The sequence below is a fragment of the Cupressus sempervirens genome, chromosome 8 (assembly GCF_028749045.1).
Source record: "Cupressus sempervirens isolate cs-2001-9-10 chromosome 8, ASM2874904v1, whole genome shotgun sequence".
Lineage (NCBI taxonomy): Eukaryota > Viridiplantae > Streptophyta > Pinopsida > Cupressales > Cupressaceae > Cupressus > Cupressus sempervirens.
This window is the reverse complement of record NC_143125.1, coordinates 33,206,975-33,227,865: the sequence shown is the minus strand read 5'-3', so window position 1 is coordinate 33,227,865 and position 20,891 is coordinate 33,206,975. Positions and strand designations below refer to the sequence as shown.

The 20,891-nt window shown below is 34.8% G+C and overlaps 1 protein-coding gene and 1 long non-coding RNA gene across 3 annotated transcripts in view; one reads left to right on the top strand and one right to left on the bottom strand.

The window, feature by feature from the left end:
* Positions 1-1,715: 1,715 nt before the first annotated feature.
* The window catches only part of LOC149541444 (uncharacterized), a 28,364-nt gene continuing 9,188 nt past the window's right edge, over positions 1,716-20,891 (bottom strand). Inside the window, exons 2-3 of one of the 2 annotated variants that reach the window (XR_016355332.1) lie at positions 7,545-7,697; positions 1,716-1,981 (exon numbers count right to left, since the gene is read on the bottom strand). This is a non-coding gene — a long non-coding RNA (uncharacterized LOC149541444). The remainder of the gene's footprint in view (positions 1,982-7,544; positions 7,698-20,891) is intronic. The other variant, XR_016355331.1, reaches the window with a different exon arrangement.
* On the top strand, positions 1,992-20,160 carry LOC149541445 (protein NRT1/ PTR FAMILY 8.1-like). The gene is made up of 5 exons (XM_089796702.1): positions 1,992-5,903; positions 12,687-12,831; positions 13,032-13,249; positions 13,379-13,938; positions 19,091-20,160. The coding sequence occupies exons 1-5, from the start codon at positions 5,862-5,864 to the stop codon at positions 19,956-19,958; spliced, it is 1,833 nt and encodes a 610-aa protein (XP_089652828.1). The 5' UTR covers positions 1,992-5,861; the 3' UTR covers positions 19,959-20,160.

Sequence of the window (20,891 nt, the reverse complement as noted above, 5' to 3'; positions counted from 1 at the left end):
CATCCCAAATCTTCTCTTGAATGTGATGGGCAATAAAACTTATATTATCCTAGGAGTATGGGATTTTCTCATTTTAATTTATAATTGCAATTCAATAAAACAGTTTTAATGGAAGATGGTCTATGAATTTTAATATTAATAGTTACTTAAAACAAAGTTTATAGCTGTGTAGTCTTTGATTTGTTAATAGAAAATGGTTTCATTTAAATTTTAAATTTTAATATTAATAGTTATTTAAGACAAAGTTTATAATTGTGTAGTCTTAAATTTGTTAAAGAAGTTTTAAAAATTTATAAAGAATTTATTAAGAATTGGGATTTACAGATATAGAATTAAAATGATAAGTTATAAGATATTTTTAATAAAAAATATTTTTTAAAAATTAGAAATCAAATTATATCTTTTCTTTTTTGACATTTACATGTCATTCAAAGTATAACAATACATGTAATATTTTTATTCATCTTCATCTGAATCATCTAAGAAGTTAATCTAGAAATTATAGACCTCCTCTTTTGAAAATTTATACAAGCTCAATTCATTTGTATTTGGATTTTTATAATGTCTAAGTTTTGCACTCGGCAAGACTTTGGTGGGCTCTTTGTGAGCCATCCAACTTCACCAGTAGACCAAAGGCCCATTGACTAAAGTGGGTATTTTTTGTATTTGAAAAGTTAAATACTCAACCCTTTTTTTTCAAGAGTTTTCATTGTTATTATTTAATTCAAAGACAAGCTAAGAAAGTTGCTCCTTCCAATTCAAAGGCAAGATAAGAAAACTACTTGACCGATGCTTGATGGTCAAATTGTTTGGATGGTTGATAGAAATATTGAATTGAAAATTTATAAAGAAAAGTTTGTTCCATGAATAAAAATCTAGTAACCACGATACCTACTAGTTATGATAATATTTATTATTTGACTCTATATAAAACTTTACCTTCCATCAACTTTGTAACTGATTTCATTCCATCCATTTAAATAAATTAATATAATTATCTTCTTTCCATCTAAAATTATTAAATAGAATTATTCTTTCAAATTTTAAAAATCAAAGGTTCAAAATGCAAATATAAAATTTATCCTTAAACAAAGCATAAAGAACACACTTTTATGGTGAGGCTAAACTTAATTTTAGAAAATTTGATACTCTCCAATAAAAGTGATATACATCTTGTTTTATATACATTCTGCACTTTTATTACTTCACTCATGAATGATGCTGATTAGGTCCTCTTTGTAACACTTTTTAACAACTTGTTACATTCTTTAATTATTGTTTTCAAGATTCTTATCTTTAAAAATGCTTATTCATCATTAATATGTGACTTTTTAAATAAAAATACTACTTGATACACCATTCACAATTTAACCTTAACAAAATTGTTATCTCATCACCCTTGATTTTGTGAGTGATGGTAACAATATTAGGAGTGATTGTTTTAACATTGCACAATTTTCTAATGTTTTTATGTTGTGTCCTTTAATGATGAATCTTGCAAATGTATAGACGTTTAAGGTTGTCCAACCAAAATCATAAAGTTGTTCAATCCCAGTCAAACAGATATTTAGCTTTTAAAGTACAACCTTCATGTTGTTTAATAGATTGGCTAGGATGAAGACATTTTAAGCCTCTTGAAAAATAAAATTCTTTAGAACTAAAGCTGCTATGAATAAGACATTACCTTCAAGAAACGAAGAAAATTGACCCTGATGTGAACTCAAAAGTACTTTCTTAATATACTTATATCACTGTATGCACTATTCCGCGATTTTGGCTTACATCCAGATAATGCTTTTATGTCATTATGCATCACAGACGATGAGTCACTTAACTAGTATAATTTTTTGAATATTTTAATGGTGGTTTCCTATATTGATTTTGAATATCTTTTTGTACCGTCTACAAATGCAGTACAATGGGGATCTTCCTTCAGAGCTTCTGCAGCCACAGGGATGCTGTCATTATTGAGGAGTTTCTCCTGTATGAATGATAAGCACATTATTCACTGCGGAACAGAGAGACTTAAATATGCTCAAGAATAAATATAGACTGGTAGTTCAGAGCACAATTTACTCTGCAATGAATTGTGCATAGAAGTAATACATACTCAATTATGAGAATCATGCAAAGTTATAGTATATTTAGAAAATGATACAATATATATGAAAAAAGTACAGGTCTGGAGTAATTTTAGATATTATTAGTTTGTTTTCCAAATTTGATTGTGTGAAAATTTTTGTCATCAACATTTTCGATTACACTAAATGATCTATTATCAGAATGCATGCAAAAGGAGAGGAGATTTTTTTGGATGACTGAATCTTTGCCTTGTGATGAAAGATGACTCGAGTGAATAAGGTTTGTCTCATTTACTATTTATTTCTGTAAGAGTTTTTGAATTTACATATATGCATGTGCTGAATGGCCATTCAACCGTCTCACTAGTTGTTTTAGATTTTAGCTATTTTATGATGTGAAGGTGATTTTAGCTGTTTCCCTTTGTATGTCTGACGACTTAATTTTGATTTAGCAGTTTCAGAGATTGATAGAGCTCTGGACAGCAGTATGTAATTTGTAGTTTTGGCTACTTCACTGTCCTCTTTGATGTTTTTTTGGATGTACCATGTTTGAACGTTGTCACACGGATTGACAGTCTTCGATCCCAAAGCAAAATTGTTGGTTATTGCTGTTTTCCTGTCTGTTTTCAAATATTTTGAAGGTATCATGTTGTAATGGTGTTCGTTCTATTTTAGGGATGGACTGAAATTTGGAACGCATAACTCAGAAGTGGTTTTGATTGTTTCAGCACGTTCTTTTAACTATAACGTATGATGCCATACTGGAGATTATTTTGATTTAGGAATTTATAAAGTCCTGCAATGTGCCCAAATGATATTTTTAGGTGGTTTAAGCAAGAGCATACAAAGGTAATTTGTGAGTCTTTCATTGGGGAGATCTCTTCAGTTGAGTCTACTCAAGCTTAACACATAAAAATAATTCTATCTGCTTTTCTACATAATCTGTGCATGGTGTTTTGGTCGGTGTTGTGGTGGTGATTATGTTGATACAGGTATTGACTAAGTTCTGCTGTACCCAAATGATGGTTTAAGATGTTTCACATTTTTCTTTTGTATATGTTGTTGTAATGGTGGCTATGTTGGTTCAGGCATTGACTAACTTCTTCTGTACCTAAATGTTGGTTCAAACTGATTGTCTTATTTTATGCATTTTTTAATGCACTGTATTGTAATAGAGTTTTACTATTCATTGAATAATTGAGCCTTGAATTGCAAACTGCAGTATCCAGTTTTTTGCTACCTATTTATTGTCAAATTTTATGCATACTGCATGTGTTACGTAGTAATGGGGTTTTAACTGTTTCAGGGATTCAATGTATAAGCAAATTTGAGCTGAGACAAACAGAAGCTGCAAAAACTAAACACAAACAATACCGTGCTGCTTCATCTTTTTCAATCAAATACATTATAAAAAACATATTTATTTTTTGGGATTATCATATTCTATTTTTAATTCTCACAAACAACTTTCCTAAGTATATTGATTTGTTTTAACAACTCAATATAAATACATTATTACCACTAATGTCCTAACTTATTTAACAAACTACAAATCTAATCATGCTATGTATCCTATGATGCAAATATTGGTAACAGAACGAGCCTAAAACTGCAACTCAAATTATACCTTTGCTTGTTATACTGTTTGTTTATTAGGTATATTGCATGCATGATTCTGCAGTGGTTGTTTTAAATATTTCTGGACCTGTTCCACACTCGACGTGTGATAAAAAAAATGCTTTTTCTAGCTGTTTTACTTTCTGCTTTATGTATTCGGTACCTTTTATAATGTACTTGCGTATAAGCTACCTCAGGGGTTAAATGACCTTGGTACGGCGGATGCATTGCTTTATTGATCTTGCATGTATCATGTTGTAGTGCTTTTTTTCGCTATTTCGAAGAAGCATAGCCTTATTTTATGTATTTTTTACATTATCATGCGGTAAATGTGTTCTTGTTATTTCATGGGTCGAGATTGTCTTCCTCTTCATTTTTATTGAAATAAAGGAGGGGTAAGCTGACAGAGAAACAAGTTCCTGTTTTAGTTATTTGAAAGTATGATGCTGATGTTACAGAGGATGGAAATTTCTCGTGTTCTTCCCTTTGTCACAATAACTGTGTGTAATCAGACTTAATTTTCTTGAAGTACCTTCGTGGTCTGGATGGAAGCCGATTTATTTGACCAACGTGTTTGAAGTGTCATCAAGATACTTCCACGTCGTGCTATCCGCTCTTCTATAATTATATGTAGTCTTCAATTTTCATTTAGACGTGGTGATATATCTACATTAATCTCAACTTTTGTAGTCTGGAATTATGGTAGAAGATGATTCAATTGATCAACTTGCTTCGAAAGTTAACGTGTTAAGATCATCTCATACTTACTGTGTTTCGTTTAGGCTAAAATTTTCAATGTTCATGCATCTATGTTGTTTTATCTATGTTAAAGAATAATAAGGCATTAGCTCGTAGTTCACGAATGTCATTTTATGTATTTTGTAGGTATGATGTTCCAATGTCAGGTGGAGTCAGAATTGCTCTGTTATGTCCTTTTTCACGTGGATAATTTGAGTTGCATCAACCATTTTCATCCTGCTTTTCATTCGATTATTTTGCTGATTGGCTTCCTTTCCTATACCCATTAACTTAATTGTTCTAGCTGCAGTACAGCGATGTCTACATGCAGTGCAAATTTCGATTCATATACGTTGTTGAAATACCGTTGATTTTCCACGCATGTATATTGTTTTAGCTATTTATTAATTAAGTGAGCCTTGGACTGCAATATCCAGATATTGGTTTTCGATCTACTGTAGTTTCCCATATTCTTGCCCTTTACATGTGGAAAGTAGTCAAGAGTAGCATTGAAAATTTTGGGTAGTGTGATATTACTTTGTTATTGCCTTTTACCTACATAATCTTTAGGGTGTTCTGCAAGTGGCATACAAACGTAATGGTCATCCAATGTATTTTACATTTTCGCTAGTCTTAGTTTTCATGCATGCATTGTATTTTTTATTAAATAGTTACTTAGCTTTGGTGGTAAGACCCGAATAGTGTTAATTCTTTCACTATATGCTTCTAATGTGTACTGCAATATGATGTGTTCTCTCTCATGGCTTATGGCCTCATAGACGTCATTAAAAATCTTTCATTCATTCATTCCCTCATGTTGCATGGACTATTTTAAGAAACTAACCTTACTTTTCTATATCCATTACCCTAACTTATTTGAACGTTTGCAGCAAGCATTCAAATGTCTATTTCTATATTAGTCAAGGACTCAAGAGTTAACACGCATGCACACAATTTAATTTTTTTTTGGGGGAATTACAAGTCTTGGACAGCAATATCGACATGGCCCGTTTTACATATTATGGTGCCTCTCTTCGTTCATCTTATATGCTTAATGTTATAACATCAAACAAGAAGGGATTCTCATGCACATATGATGTTTTACTTCTTAGGCTTTTATCTAAGCCAAAGATTAACTGAACCTTGGACAACAATGTCAAAATTGTTGTTTTAACTTTCTCAATGTTTTCTTTATGCATCGTGCATGTGTAATGTAAAATTAGGTAGTATAGAAGCTGCTCCTGTTCTTTCACTTTTTACTGAAGACTTTATTTTCTGAAATCCATTATCTTAATTTCTTGAAGGTGTGTGCTGCAAGAGAAATTCAAATGAACTGATTGGGTGAACAGTATCTTACAACCGTGTATACCCCCTTGGCCCACAAGACAGACAAGGAATTTAGGGAGCACTGAAGCTTGGATAGTGATGGAAGTTTCACTTGAACAAACGGACTCAACTGTCATAAAGGTAAGGCCTATCTCCTATGCTTTGCATTTTCGTCTGGATTTTTTATGCATTTGTGGTGATTTAACTATTTGAAAGTGTTGATAAGCATGTTGGATTGTTGTGCTTATAAGATGTAATGTTAGACATAATCATACAGTCTGTACACAAGAATTTATTGATTATGTTAGTGATGCAATAACACCACAGTAGTTATGCCTAAAAACGAGCTTAGAATTGAGTTAAAACCACAATGAACCTTTCCCCATTCAATAAAAAATCCAAGCCGCACTTGTTGAAGTGTTTCATCCAATTCTCCTTAGACTCTCCGCATATATTCTTCCAACTTATAGTATTACACCGAGGAAGGGAGGGGATACATTGATTGAGAAAAAATCACAGAAAAAGGAGAGCCACTGTCAAAGAAGATCTGTCCAATCAAACAATCAAATTGCTTCCCAAAGATAAGTCAGCAGAGAGGAGAAGCAATCTGCTGTCAAAGTCTGTTAAAAGCATTGTCCAGAGAGACATTGTGTAATGCATGAACAATAAACGATAACATACAGATGAACAATAGAATATGGCTCGATATAGAGGAATAGTGATTAGGTATATTTTTCAAAACAGATTTTTAAATTTATTTTGCTGCTTTTAATTGGCCAAAGGCCATGAGAAGAAATCTGCTGTCAAAGTCTGTTAAAAGCACTGTCCAGAGAGACATTGTGTAATGCATGAACAATAAACGATAACATACAGATGAACAATAGAATATGGTTCAATACAGAGGAATAGTGATTAGGCATATTTTTCAAAACAGATTTTTAAATTTGTTTTGCTGCTTTTAATTGGCCAAAGGCCAACTGTAGTGTTCTGTTATGTGCAATCTATTTTCAGTCCAAAGCCAATTGAAGGAAAAAAGACTTCTACCAGAGTATCGAACCTAAGAAAAAGGACTTCTATCATAGTATCACCCATAGGCAATATTTGTGGTTTGGAAGTTAGTCTGCATATACACAAGCTTAGTTTATTGAAGCCCAAAAATTGATAGGCCAAATAAAAATTCTAATGTTTGCAATCACAAAATACTTGCCATTGCTGATTGTGGGCATTGTGATAGAACAAATCTAGAAGTGGCAACTAGAATGGCTTCAAATCCTGTTGGTTTTCATAAGGATCATAGAGAAGCATTATTAAAATTGTTCATTTCTAACAACTTGAAAACAAAAGTTTGAAATGCCGCTTCTATTGACCTGTCGGGGGTCTCTAAAGATCCAAGTGGCTGTTATTCCAGTTCATTGGTTCTGCAAAATTTGAAATGTGGTTTTGGGCTTGTTAGTACAAAAACAATGTTGTGTGTGTTGTTACCCGAGTTTCTGGGACGTCTTTTATATTTGGAGTTTGGAATGGATAAATCTGAGAATTCAAATATATTCATGAATTAAATAACATTGTAACATTCAACATAGAAATATAATACTATTTATGAATTAGTGATTATTCATTGAATGATCATAGAGCACAGCATCACATGAGAGTCCAAATTCCAATTTCATACATTCATAGATATAATTCATTGAAACAATGAAAAGTATCATGTATATTCAACCTAGAAGCATGAATTAAGATAAGAATGTCACTAAGTATCATATAAACATCTTTGATTACCGCATAGTGTCAAATCTGGTTATGCACCCTGGCTGGAGATTCAGGCGTATTGGACAAGGACAGGTACCAGGTTTGAATCAGCCTTGTCAAACAGGTAACAAGGGCCAAACCTTGCAACTTGGCAAAAAAAAATATCATTCTGAAATGCTCATCCTGCATTTAAAAATAAAACTGATGTTTTTCATAAAACTAGGTAAGAGTGGATCAATGTTAGAGCATCTAACCAGGATGAAAACCTAAGGGATTAACTATTTTCTATCAATGAACTAGTTGATTGAGAAGATTCTTTAGTTATCTGTCAATAGGAATTTTAACAAGCTTTCAAACTTTCAAATTTGAGAAAGTAATTTTAGTGTAGAACAATTTCTATAGTCTTAGAGTACATTTTCTACATATTAGAAGGGACAAGCCAAAAATGAGTAACTTACAATTCACAATCCCAGATGGGTGCGATGGAAAAGGGCACGGAGAAGAGGAACATCGGAAGATGTAAGTGATAATGAAAAAAATAACCACAAGATGTCGATGAGGAAGAGCAGGAAGAACTTGAAAGGTTTGATGAAAGAATGTTGAGGATAGTGATGAATGTTGAGTTCAAACCTAAGATAGAGCTTCATACATATTCAGGAATCCTTAATGGTGAAGACCTCATCGACTGGATCAATGACTTAGACAAATATTTTGAATATGAGGGAATTGCGGAAGAAACGAGAGTAAAATTTGCGCGCAACAGATTGAAGGGCTATGCTGATGGGACTTTCTTCAATCCGAGAGAAGGAAGAAAAATAAACATAAAATTAGCTCTTAGGATTGGATGGCTGCAAAGTTGAAGACCAAGTTTCTTCTGGAAGATTATCAGACAAATCTCTTTGAAAGATTGCAGAATTTGAAGGAAAGGGATATATCAGTCAAAGATTACACCAAAGAACTTTATACGTGAGTGATCAGATCTGGCCAGAGTGAGGAAGATATGGGGAAAGTGGCAAGATATATGAATGGTCTCAAGTATAGTTTGCAAGACATATTAAGCCTTGTGTCTCCTAGAAGCCTTCCTGAGGCTTATTAGCTGCCCTAAAGGCAGAAGAGAAATTGTAGAAGAGTCCAAATCAGCAAGAGATCAAAAGAGGATGACAATATAGAGGTAGGGGACAACAAACTGGAAGAGGACAGGAACAACATCAAGAAGGGGTTTGCGGTTCAAGTGGAACAACAAATAGTGAAAGAGAAGGCTTTCAGAATGAAGTAGAAAGGTCATATGTTAGAGGTGGTTCTCAAGGTAGAAGAGGGTTCACTGGAAAATGCTTTAAGTGCAGTCAATATGTTGGACACAAAGCTGCGAACATCAAGAATCTTCTCAAAAGGACATACTAAGTTTGAAAGTAGTCAAATAGTTCATGCTGACCAAGAGAGTGTGGGTTACCCCTTCACCATAAGGAGGTGCTTAAATCCGGATAATCTTTGATGCCAAAGAGGGTGTTGAAGCTTTAAAGGGAAGTCAAGAACCAATCCGAAGGACAGCATTATTAAGGCCAAGAAGAAATAGGAAACCACAAGTGGTTTGCCAAAACTATAGTACCAACAAATTAGCAAATGCCAAGTTCAGATGGTCCAAATTTTACCAAACCATCAACGGCTTACCAAAACCATGTGACCAACAAATCAGCCAATACCAAGTTCAAATCGTCCATCCACATTTAATATAAAAGAATCTCTCGATTTGACTATTTGACCCATATGGCTAAGGGGTTCAAAGTGAGTGCCAAATGCTCCAAGATGGGTCAGTAAAAACATTCACACACCTCTTACACATGGCTATCTTTCGCTGTCGAATATGCTAGTCATCGTCTGCCTCGAAACCACATATTCAATGATTTCTTAGAACAGTTGCAAATAAATAGCACATGCAAGAGTGCACACAATAAAATTTCAATATTCCACCAAGTAAACACATTCTTGTTCATATTATACAATAGTTAAATAATTCATCTACACCTAATGCTGGCAAGATGCACGTCTATTCCTAAAACCATCTTTCAAATATCTGTGCAAGCTCTCCCAAACATCTAAGGGAATCTGTAAGTACAAATGTGAAACATGAGATTGGGATAAGCGAGAGGCTAGCATGGCTAATGGTTTCATCACATCAAGTGAATAATTCCATAGCCTGAAATTGATTGTATGGTTCTATCTCTGTTTCTGTTGTCACACAGATCAAACATCTACTTTTGGGTTGCTCCATCATAGAATACTTCAATGAATGAAAGTTGTGAGAATTTAAAAGAGGAAATCTTCAATAGAAATGGTGGTCAAATTGAAAATATACAAAAGAAAAGGGCAAAAAAATAAAAGCGTTGAGTTGTAGTGACACTGATGAGGGTGCATATCCTTTTCAGACTATAATTTTGTTTTTATAAAGGCCTAAATTGAAAATTAATTGGAAGTGAAAAATTATGAAACAACATAACATACAAGAGTAATTATATGGTGAAAACATAGACAACATTATGTATGTCTTGCCCCTAACATTAAAAAGAAAATTGAAAAAGTCACCTCAAAAATACTCCCTACTTTAATGTTATAGCCCCTAGAAGTTTTAGAATAGGAAATACAGATTCGCTGATTCAGGATTGTCAAAAAAAAAAAAAAAAAAATGCTTGGAGGTCCATTTCTTTTTGTTGAGCCAAAAGGGTCGAAAGAGTAAGCAAAACGGTCAAGGGTCAACAGCATAGTGATAGGATCAAACTTGCTTTACCCAAGGTGGCCTTATCAGCGATGTCATGGACTTAGATCAGAAACAAAAACCATCACAAACCATCACAAGCACCAGCAGCGGTGAGAAGTTTAGGTGTTTTGAGATAACAAGGGAATACAACAATAGAGTGAGCAATGGGACTGTAGGTTGTGAATTGGACAGGGAGGGACGTTAGGCTAAGGGTACCTAAGATGATTGGGCAGCAATGGCTTCAAGAACAACAAAATATTTCTTAATATTATTGATACACATCTCAATTACTTATAAAAGACTATTAGCATCTTGTTTATATAGCAAACTAGGATGGTAGGTACATAGAAATTAGAATGCATGTGGTTGAAATGTGGGTGTAGAGATGCCAACTCAAATTCGGAACCTACTAAATACATTAAAAATGTTGGCATGCCATTCTAAATGGGGCGTGAGCATGTAATACTTTACACCAACAAACCACATGTTTGATTAGATTTTTGAGATTATGTCCACAGGTTTTCAGTTCCAAACTGATAATGAATGAGCTGACAAATGAAATAGACTTCAATGTATGCAACTACTAGTAATTCATACATTCTAATGATAAATTCTAGTTGTTCTAGATTTCTAGTCAGTGACTTAACAAAACATTTTTCCTGGAGACATGTTGACATCACCTTATTTGGTAATTGCCCAAAGCTTTTTTTAATGGAAAGGTAGGTCACCTGTACCTTTCACTTCCATCACTTGTTTCACTAAATAAATGTTATTGGTAAAATTTGTGCCCCTTTGCTTCCCAGGACTTTGTGACAGAATAGATCTATAGCAGCTGGATTTGTTGCACTGATCAGAATGTCATAACTAATAAGGAACTGATAATTAATTTTCTCAGAACTGATAAAGACTGTATTATATACAATTACTAATAAGTAATAACGGAAAAAGTTCTCCTGAGCAATTCTAGTTGATCGAGATATCTTGTCAGTGACATGACAGTGCATTTTTCTTGAGACATGTTGATATCACCTTATGACTTTTTTGATAGAAAGATAGCTCATTTGTACTTTTCAATTTCCATCTTTCATTTCACATATGACAAACTGACATTAGTAAGATTGTTTGATTCCCAGGAGTTTGTAACAGAATAGACTAACGACAGCTGGATTTGCCGCACTTCAAATTAGCAAGTTTAATTCCAGTCACTCATCTTGCACTTGTAATTAAAATCATTCGTATTGTTGAGTTATTGGCTAAAACATAGTCCACTGCCCCATCCCTAGGATAGTTTATCAAGATGCTCAAAGCATCTTTCTTCTGAATGTAATATGTCTGGATTGGATACTTTAATTTGTCAATGCTTTCTGAAAATCAAGTTGTGTAAGCAAACAGTGTAATTTCTATACATTATGAAAAGCCATTTAGTTAGGGACATCCTCAAATAGTTTATCATGTTCTCAAAATGTACATTGTTCATCATAATGTGAAAATGCACATGCCAATAGTGTATGGAAAGACTGATTGCAAAATGCAGTGATGAATACTACCAACAAGGCCACCTATAATTAGAACTACCCTAGACGAAAAACTAACCTGCTCTTGAGTAGCAACAAAGAATCACTGCAACATTGCCACAACAAAAAATACTAAGAATATAGATCAGCTATATAACATCTAGCAGGAAGCATGTAGAATCTTTTATAATTTTCAAGGAGATATGTAGAATCTTTCTATGTATTCGCCCATTTGTATACAAAATGCTATATTTCTTCCCCATCATCTCATAAGTAAGCAAATTCTTTTTGTGAGAAATTTACATGACAAGTGCAAGATGCCAAGCCATTATTTAGCTATAAATTTTGAACATTATAAACCTTCCATATTTTTGGAGAGTGGATGAAGAATCTTTTGACCAATCAAATTAACTTTGCAGTTTCTTAGAAAGTGCTTGCCCACAAATTACAAGTCATCTTGCTAGACATGCCAGGATTACTTTTCAAGCAATCTCCACTATTATAGGTTGAACAATTAACAAAGAAGTACATAAATCTGTTATAGCTACCAGCACAGATATATATACCCATTACCATAGCTTTCTTGGTTGGTGAAACTGTAACAGTCTGACTCTAAGGGCCAATTGTATATTGGCTTTGTACGTGTCTCTTTCACTTATTTGGTTGTCCTTGATTGCACTACTACATTGCCCAAGTCATAAAGAGCTTGTTGGGGTGATATTGTTTGAGCATTGGAGTGGGCATCAATTTTCTTGTCTGCATTTTGTTTATATAAATTTCATTTCTGATAATTGTAGTTTGTTTTAGCCTCTTGTATATTTCATGAGAAGATTTTCTTTTGCTATAGAAACAGTTAACACTGTTCTGTAATTTTGGTTCTGACTGAGGTTTTTGATACATGTTAAGGACAACAAAAGACATAAAAACAAATACTCGCCATCAGCACAACCAGTTGATGAGGTCTTCACTCAGGATGGATCTGTGGACATTCGTGGGAGCCCTTCTATCAAGAGCAAGTCAGGAAACTGGAGGGCATGCCCGTTCATTTTGGGTACTAATGCTATAACCTTAAAACATAAAATTTCAACTCAAATTCAAGTTTTAAAACAAGTGTAACCTATATTAAGTAATTCTTGATATAATATGTATGAAAAGTCGGGTTATCAATAAAATAGATGCAGATGTAGTTCACTTTCATATTTCCAAAGGTGTCTAGGGAATATTCCCTTATTTCCTGTTATGTTTGTGTAGCGAATGAGTGCTGTGAGAGATTGGCTTACTATGGAATCACTACAAATCTGGTGAATTACCTAAAGGATGGCTTTGGTCAGAGTAATGCCACCGCAGCCAATAATGTTACCAACTGGGCTGGAACATGCTATGTAACACCCTTATTGGGAGCTTTCTTGGCGGATTCATACTGGGGACGATTCTGGACGATTGCTGTGTTCTCCACAGTCTATTTTATTGTGAGTACCAGCTTTGTTTATAGCAAGATTTCTGACCCTTCAACTTGTGGGGAGAATAACAATGTTTTGAGTAAGATAAAAGAAACATGTGCACAACTTATCTGAGAGGTATCATTTGGTTTCTTTCAGGGAATGACTCTTTTGACTTTATCAGCATTCATACCCAAACTGAAGCCTCCATTTTGCAGCAATGAGAATGGTGAATGCCATTCATCTAAAGTCCAAATTGGTGTGACTTTTCTTGCACTTTATCTCATTGCTTTAGGAACTGGTGGCATCAAGCCTTGTGTTTCCTCATTTGGAGCAGATCAATTTGATGAGATGGATGAGGAAGAAAAGAAAAAGAAAAGCTCATTCTTCAATTGGTTTTACTTAACGATAAATATTGGAGCCCTTGTAGCTTCCAGTGTTCTTGTCTGGATTCAAGATAATGTTGGTTGGGGCTGGGGATTCGGTATACCTACAGTGACCATGGGCATTGCGATATGTAGTTTTCTCTTTGGAACAAAGTTATATCGACATAAAAAGCCTGGAGGCAGTGCCTTAACTCGAATAGCTCAAGTAGTGGTTGCATCAGCACGAAAATGGAGAATTCAAATTCCTTCGAATAAGTCTCTCCTATATGAAGTTCAAGACAAGGAATTGGTTATTCAAGGAAGTGAAAAACTTGATCATACAAACAACTTTCTGTAAGTTCATCTACTGGTATTTATTAGTTCAATTAGTAAAACTAATTTCTGTAAGTGCTGGAGATTATTATGATAGTGGCATGTAAAATGAGATCATCGTGATTAAACGGACACATAAGATCTGCTTTTCTTAAAATTACGCTGTACACTGATAGATATTTCATGAGTACTGCTGAACATAGAGGCCTGCACTATGCTTCTTGCATCTTCCATCTGTAAACAATGTCAAATGGCAATTTTGTGGTCTACTCAATATTCAAACCATGTTTTTCTGTGTGTGCCATGCTTCCTCTTTTGTCAGCCATCATCTCAATTTGAGACATGAAATCTAGCAAACTGGACATCTTGCTCAGATTCCCAGTTTTGTCATTCTTCAATTATGAATAATCCACTCAAAGATCAGGATAGTGGATAGTTCTGTATCAGAATTCAGGTATCCATGAAATAATCACGTAGGATATATTTTCTTGACAAGGATTTGTGCCAGGATGAAGTAAACAAATATCAAGGATATAATGATATTTATATTCTGCATAGTTATTACATGATATATAAGATTGTTTGATCTATGTAAGAAAGGTCAACAAGGGACACTTATGGTCTTGTGTGGTACTGGATGAATATATACCAATGAAAAAATTCATAGCTGACAAGAGCATAACCACATGTTGGATTAATTTCCACATGTTTAAGAGGTTGAATGGGAACCTTTGTAGAACCCCCTGCATCACCCAAACTTTTCCCCATTTTCCCACTGAGTAATTTTGTCATACTGTTTACTTAAAGCACAAATGTATTTTTCCAGGCTTTTAAGGATATTGGCAAAATATGTGTGCTTACACAAATTTCTTTGCTCAGAGTTCAATGAACATGCAGATATTAAACAAAGTTTATAGCCTTCCAAAAAACAAGTCAACTGAAGTAAAAATCTATTCCATTTATTTGCAATGCTGATACAAGATAGATGAATTATTCCTCACCACCTTTACATTTGATTGGTTCTGTAACAGGACTCAGAAAGTAAATTACAGCAATCAGGAAGAGTATGCCCTTCAAAATAGTAGGGGGGCATTCGGCTGGGGTTTGATTAATGAACTGCAAAGCAAATAAATGCCTATGTGTCTGAACAATACGCCCGTAGCGGTCTTCTCATTCTATTGGTAAATGCTTCATATCGGCAATTCTCAACTATTTCCCGAACACTATCCATGTCCAATCTTATGATACTAAAACCCTTTTCCCAACTTAAATGCCAATAAAAGGACCATATACAGCTTTCACAAGCTATACCTAACATAAACACTCAAATTGAGAGCCGGATGCACTGGATTGCTCTTTCAAAGGCCACATTTGCTCCCAAGAAGCCACCCCAGGTAGCAAGCAATGCTGACAATGAAGAAACACCCAGCAAGGGGTGGAATATATCCACATCGTACTGAAGGAGACTTATGCCAAACAACAAATCCTTCTTTTCAATGTCCCCCCCACTAGAAATCACAAAATCCACTTACCAAACCAAATGCCTTGACATGGAAGCTCCAATGCAAAAGATGTAGTAATCAACCAAGATGAAAGGAATTGTTACCATGCTTAGGACTATTTTGTTTGTCTCAATCACCACATGAATCGGTAATGAATAAACAGAACACTATGCCCATACTTTCATTCTTCAAGTATTCTCATATTTTAACTCTTTGCAAGAGACTACACAAACTTGAGGAACTCTACCTGTGAATGCACTATGAAATACTTGAATGATATTTCCAACAATTGGCTAGGGTAGATTAGTTGCCCTACCAAATACGGCCACCCTTACGGTTTTAGCCCTAGGGTTTCAAGCTCCAAGAAGCCCTTGGGCTTCATCCACCAAACAGTGAGTCCAATATTCTTAGTATCTAGTGATTACAACCTGATAACAATTTGTAATCCGTTACAGCTCAATACCGCCGCAAGAAGTTATGATCTCATCATACATTATGAAATCCCTAACCCTAAGCCATTTTATACAAGCATTTTACTGCTTACAAAATTAGGGTTAGAATAAGTCCTCAAATAAAAATATAGCAGCCAACACCTTTTACAATTATCAAGTCAATTGAGCTTTCAAGGGTGCTGGCCTCAAAAACCCCCACGGGGCGTTGCCCCTTGACACTACCTTGTACTACAACAAGGAGCACACCTAGGGTTCTGCCCCAAGACTCCGCAAGGAGTGCTGCCCCTTGACCCCTGTCTTGGGGGTGCTGCCCCAAAACCTCTGTAGAAAAAATTGGTGGGAAATTGCACCAAATGAAGTAGAGAAAAATTAACTTTTGAGTCTGATTAGGCTCCACATAACAACAAACACGAGAAAACAAAAACCAAGCATCTCTCGAAGGAGCCTCACATTGCTCCTTTATAACAATCCAAGGAAGATTCTAGAAATACTTTCCAATTTTCTTGCACTTCTTAATATTTACTTTGGCTTGGGAATGAAGTGACTTTATTAAAAAAAATACACCACAAAAGTCATTTTATATAATATCCATAGAATAAGTTTGCAGTATTATACTTAATTTTATAAGAGTAAAAGTGACTTGGCCACATAATTTGAAATGGTGTGTATGGAGGAAGGTGTTCCAGGCAAGGACGAGTTTTCCAAGCAACTCGTAGGGGGGTTGAAAGGTAGAAGATAGGGAGACATTCCGAAACACAAGTTACCACCACTCATCTAGAATGCCTAGAAAGAAAGCTTTCAAAGCCACACACCTCAATGGGTATATGAGCAAGGAAGATGGGTTGATAAATGTTACCCAAAACCCTTGAGCCCATGATTCCATCAACATGATGACTAGTTTGAACCTTGTGAAAGGCAATGACTGGAGGAACAAAGATTGGAAGGATAGATATAGAAGGGATCAAGGATTCAATGGAAGGTAAAGAACATCAGCATGGGACCGGAGAAATAATGGGAAAAGGAGGCCTAGGAAGTGAAAATGGAATCCAATGTTTGTGCAGGATATTGGAGACAAAAGAACCCAAATGGAAGAGAGAAATGGTTCAGAACTGAGAAGCAGCAGAAACATGGCACCAAAGAGGAAGAAAATACCTAGGACACAAACAAGACTGGTAAGATTGGTATCCCCATTGTATGACTTTTGTTCATTCGATTAATCTTAACAGTCCTCAATATAATGATATAACAAAGCATTTAAAATAGGTTGGGATGCTCATCAAATGCAGTAGGGGATGGCTATCAATTCTTCACCTCCAAACCTAGGGCATAGGAAAATGGAAGAACACTATATTGATGAACTTAGACAATGTTCTTTTTGGTAGGATCTGCAAAATCAAACGGCCCTTACACCCTTCATGGAATGAGGGTGCACATTTTTAGACTTGAGCCCCAATTTTGACACATAGAACTATCATGCTAGCGCAAATCAAGAATAATAAAATGGGTGCTGGCCCAATCCAGTAATTTACTTAGCCAAACAAAAATGCTAGAGTTATAATATTAAATATATAAAGTGATGAATCCCCTTTTTCCCAACTTTAGGCTACATGAATTAAATAGCCAAATAAGTCCCTCTTGGATCATTCTACAGAAAGGGGCATGACTCACTTAACATGAATGTGGCTTTTCAATCATGAGGCATAAAACCAGAAAGATGAGTTTAGTATGTGTGTCAAGAATCTTAAAAGTCAGCAATTCATATAATAGAGGGCAAGACTTTTCTCATTATATTGTATATAAAAAATATTAAAGTCAGAAATTCGTACACCCCAGAGAAAAAACATTTTATTGCATTCTTTTCATAATCATACAAAAGCATGAAATTGATTTTTACAAGCCTTTAAAGCATAAGATCTCTTTGAAGCATAAGAGCTCAATTTTTTTTCATTAGATAGAAATAAAATTGTTTAGCTGCCAAACATAAAATATATTTTATGCGGAATCAATTCTCCAAGTATTGAAAAACAATTGTGTTCCTTAAGTACCCTCTTTCAGGAGAGAGTTTCCTCCTGTCTTATTTATTGTTAGTGTTACTGATTAGGGATTCTTCCGGCTAGATTAGTTCTAAGAATCATTCTTTGTGCCATTTTATTCAACAAGGCTATTGATCGCTGGCTATTTACTTTATTCCAACAACTTGACTTCCTTCCCTCAAGCACTACTTAATACTTTCATATAAGAATTATGTCAGGCCTTTTACTTCTTTACCCGTACAGAAGATGATGAATTCAAGTAGCACGAACAGAAACATCTCTTGAATATCACACAGATTATTGGCTTGACAGAAGGCTTATAGTTAAAAAAAAAAATTCCATAGTAATAGATATATGTAGAATACCAGTTTCTATGGAAGTGGATTAAATGGTTTTATAATTTATTTAAGCAGCATACTTCAATAAATATGTTTTTTCTGGAGCAATAAAGGAAAAAAATTTAGTATCATCCAAAAATGTTTAAACAACATCACAGGGACAAGCCTCTGCTATTTATCATCTTCGATTGAGGTAAAGGTACCTAGTTAGTGCTTATCAATTTTCCACTATCTATTAGAATTTTTGAACCAATAGCTTCTGGTTTAAATTGTGTACAAGTTTTTTAACATCGACGTTTCGGATCACACTCTGTGATCCATCATCAGGATGCCAGTGAAAGAGATGCATAAATTAATATGAGTTGCAGACAAGGCCAGTCTCAAAAGATATAAGAAGGAAAGAGGATGAGCACACCGAACATTGAAGTTAAAAAACTTGTACACAATCTAAACTAGAAGCTATTGGTTGAAAAAGATACCTAGTGTTTGATTCAGACTCCAGAGCACTCAGCACCTTCTCATCTTAAAAAAATTGAAGTGTAAGAGCATTGTTAGCAAACCTAATCCAAGTAGAAGCCATTATGAACATGAACAAGAGAGAACATCTACACAATATTTTAATCATTGTTTCTTCTTGGTGTTCATGGTGATAAGTTACTGCATCCATTATTTATCTTATCCAAATTCAAGGTCGTGATATAAGGAATATTTGTTGTGCAATAAGAATAACTACAATTTATATCCTACAGTTGTGCATATATATGTATTTTCTATCATTACTTTCAAATTTTACAAAATCTGAAGGTAAAGTGTTGTAGCACACAAGAGTCTAAATTGTATTTGTGCAGATTTCTTGACAAGGCAGCAGTGCAAACTGAAGATGAAAAGAGGATAAGAGGAACTACTAGTCCATGGCAACTCACCACTGTGACTCAAGTGGAGGAACTGAAATCAATTATCCGCCTTCTTCCAATTTGGGCTAGTGGAGTTATATTTGCCACTGTTTTTTCTCAGATGACTACATTGTTCATTGAACAGGGAGACACTATGAATCTTCATGTGGGCCCCAACTTCCAAATCCCATCTGCGTCCTTAACCATATTTGACTCCATCAGTGTTATACTTTGGGTGCCAGTGTATGATCAGTTCATTGTTCCATTTGCATGTAAATATACAGGTAACAAAAGAGGTTTCACTCATCTACAGCGCATTGGAATTGGCTTAATCATATCTACTGTTGGAATGGTAGTTGCTGCCATTGTTGAAATCGAGAGACTTAGATTTGTGAGGCACCACAGCAACAACTATGATGAGAAGGATCATATATCAATGAGTATTTTTTGGCAAGTTCCTCAGTACTTTATACTCGGTGCAGCTGAGGTGTTTACAAATATTGGGAACCTAGAGTTCTTCTATGATCAAGCTCCTGATGGTATGCGCAGCCTGTGCAGTGCACTGACACTTACAACGAGTGCATTGGGAAGTTATTTGAGTACCTTACTTGTCACAGTTGTAACAAACATTACGACTAGGCATGGTGGGGTTGGTTGGATACCAGCCAATTTGAACTATGGACACCTTGATTATTTTTTCTGGCTTTTGGCATTCCTCAGCTGTCTGAACTTTCTTGTCTTCTTAATAATTTCTCACTGGTATGAGTACAAAAAGCCTGCTAGATCATTTCTGGCTAGTAAATTACCAATTCCTAGCCCATAGTGACTTCTGAAGTTGGATACATTTCCATTCTGTAGAAATGAAAGTTTGAGAATTCAGAATTGAAGGCTGAGGTTCTTATCTACTATGAAAGAAATGGAGCAAGACTGAAATGTGATTCTAGCCTGTATTTAAGTGGTAGGATCTTGAATTTGGTCTAAGGCAATATGTTTATAAAAATGCTGTGCCTGCAATGATTATAATATATTGTCTTCTATGAATTTTTTAATAGAGAATTACTTCTAATTGTAAAAAAAAAGCAAAAAGTTAATTACTGTATCCATAAGCATATGCAAAATTGATTTTTACAGTAATTGGATGCATGCTTACAAAATTGTTGATTGTCAAAGGATAACGCTTTCTAGAAAGCAAAAATGGTCCCAGCAAGACGATTATCCAATAAAGTCGACAAGTAGCCAGGTCATTTTCTTTTCAGTGGATGAATTCTTGTGTATTCAATCTACATCAGATAGCTTAATAGGAAAGTCCCGGTTAACTGTTGCCTCACCAAATGCCAGGAAACTTGAATTGCTGAGGTCATCTTCACTTCTATCCATTATATGACGTTTCACTCCAGAATGAATGAGGAGGCTGTAATATATTGTTGGGGAGAAATTTCTGCATTGGGGCTACCTTTTCTTCATATGCTAATAATTTTGATTTTTCAAGTTTTATTTTTCCGATTCTTATATCTTCTGCATATCCTTTTTTCTTCCATATGTTAGTGCTGTATTATAATTCTCTCCTTATTGCAATATGAACAAAGAACTGCTTCTAAATTCTTAGAACTAACACATCCCAGCACATGCTCTTTCACACTGTATGAGGATTACTTTCTACAAGGGTCACACATAGCATAACAAAGAAAATTGCAGAGAATTATAAAATAACTGATTTTCTATGACTTCAATATAATGGAGCATAAATATTCATAAA

Coding starts and splice junctions, on each gene's coding strand:
- LOC149541445 (XM_089796702.1), top strand. CDS start 5,862: ATGGAAGTTTCACTTGAACAAACGGACTCAACTGTCATAAAG. Junction 13,250..13,378: donor TCTCCACAGTCTATTTTATT/GTGAGTACCAGC, acceptor GGTTTCTTTCAG/GGAATGACTCTTTTGACTTT. Junction 13,939..19,090: donor GATCATACAAACAACTTTCT/GTAAGTTCATCT, acceptor GTATTTGTGCAG/ATTTCTTGACAAGGCAGCAG.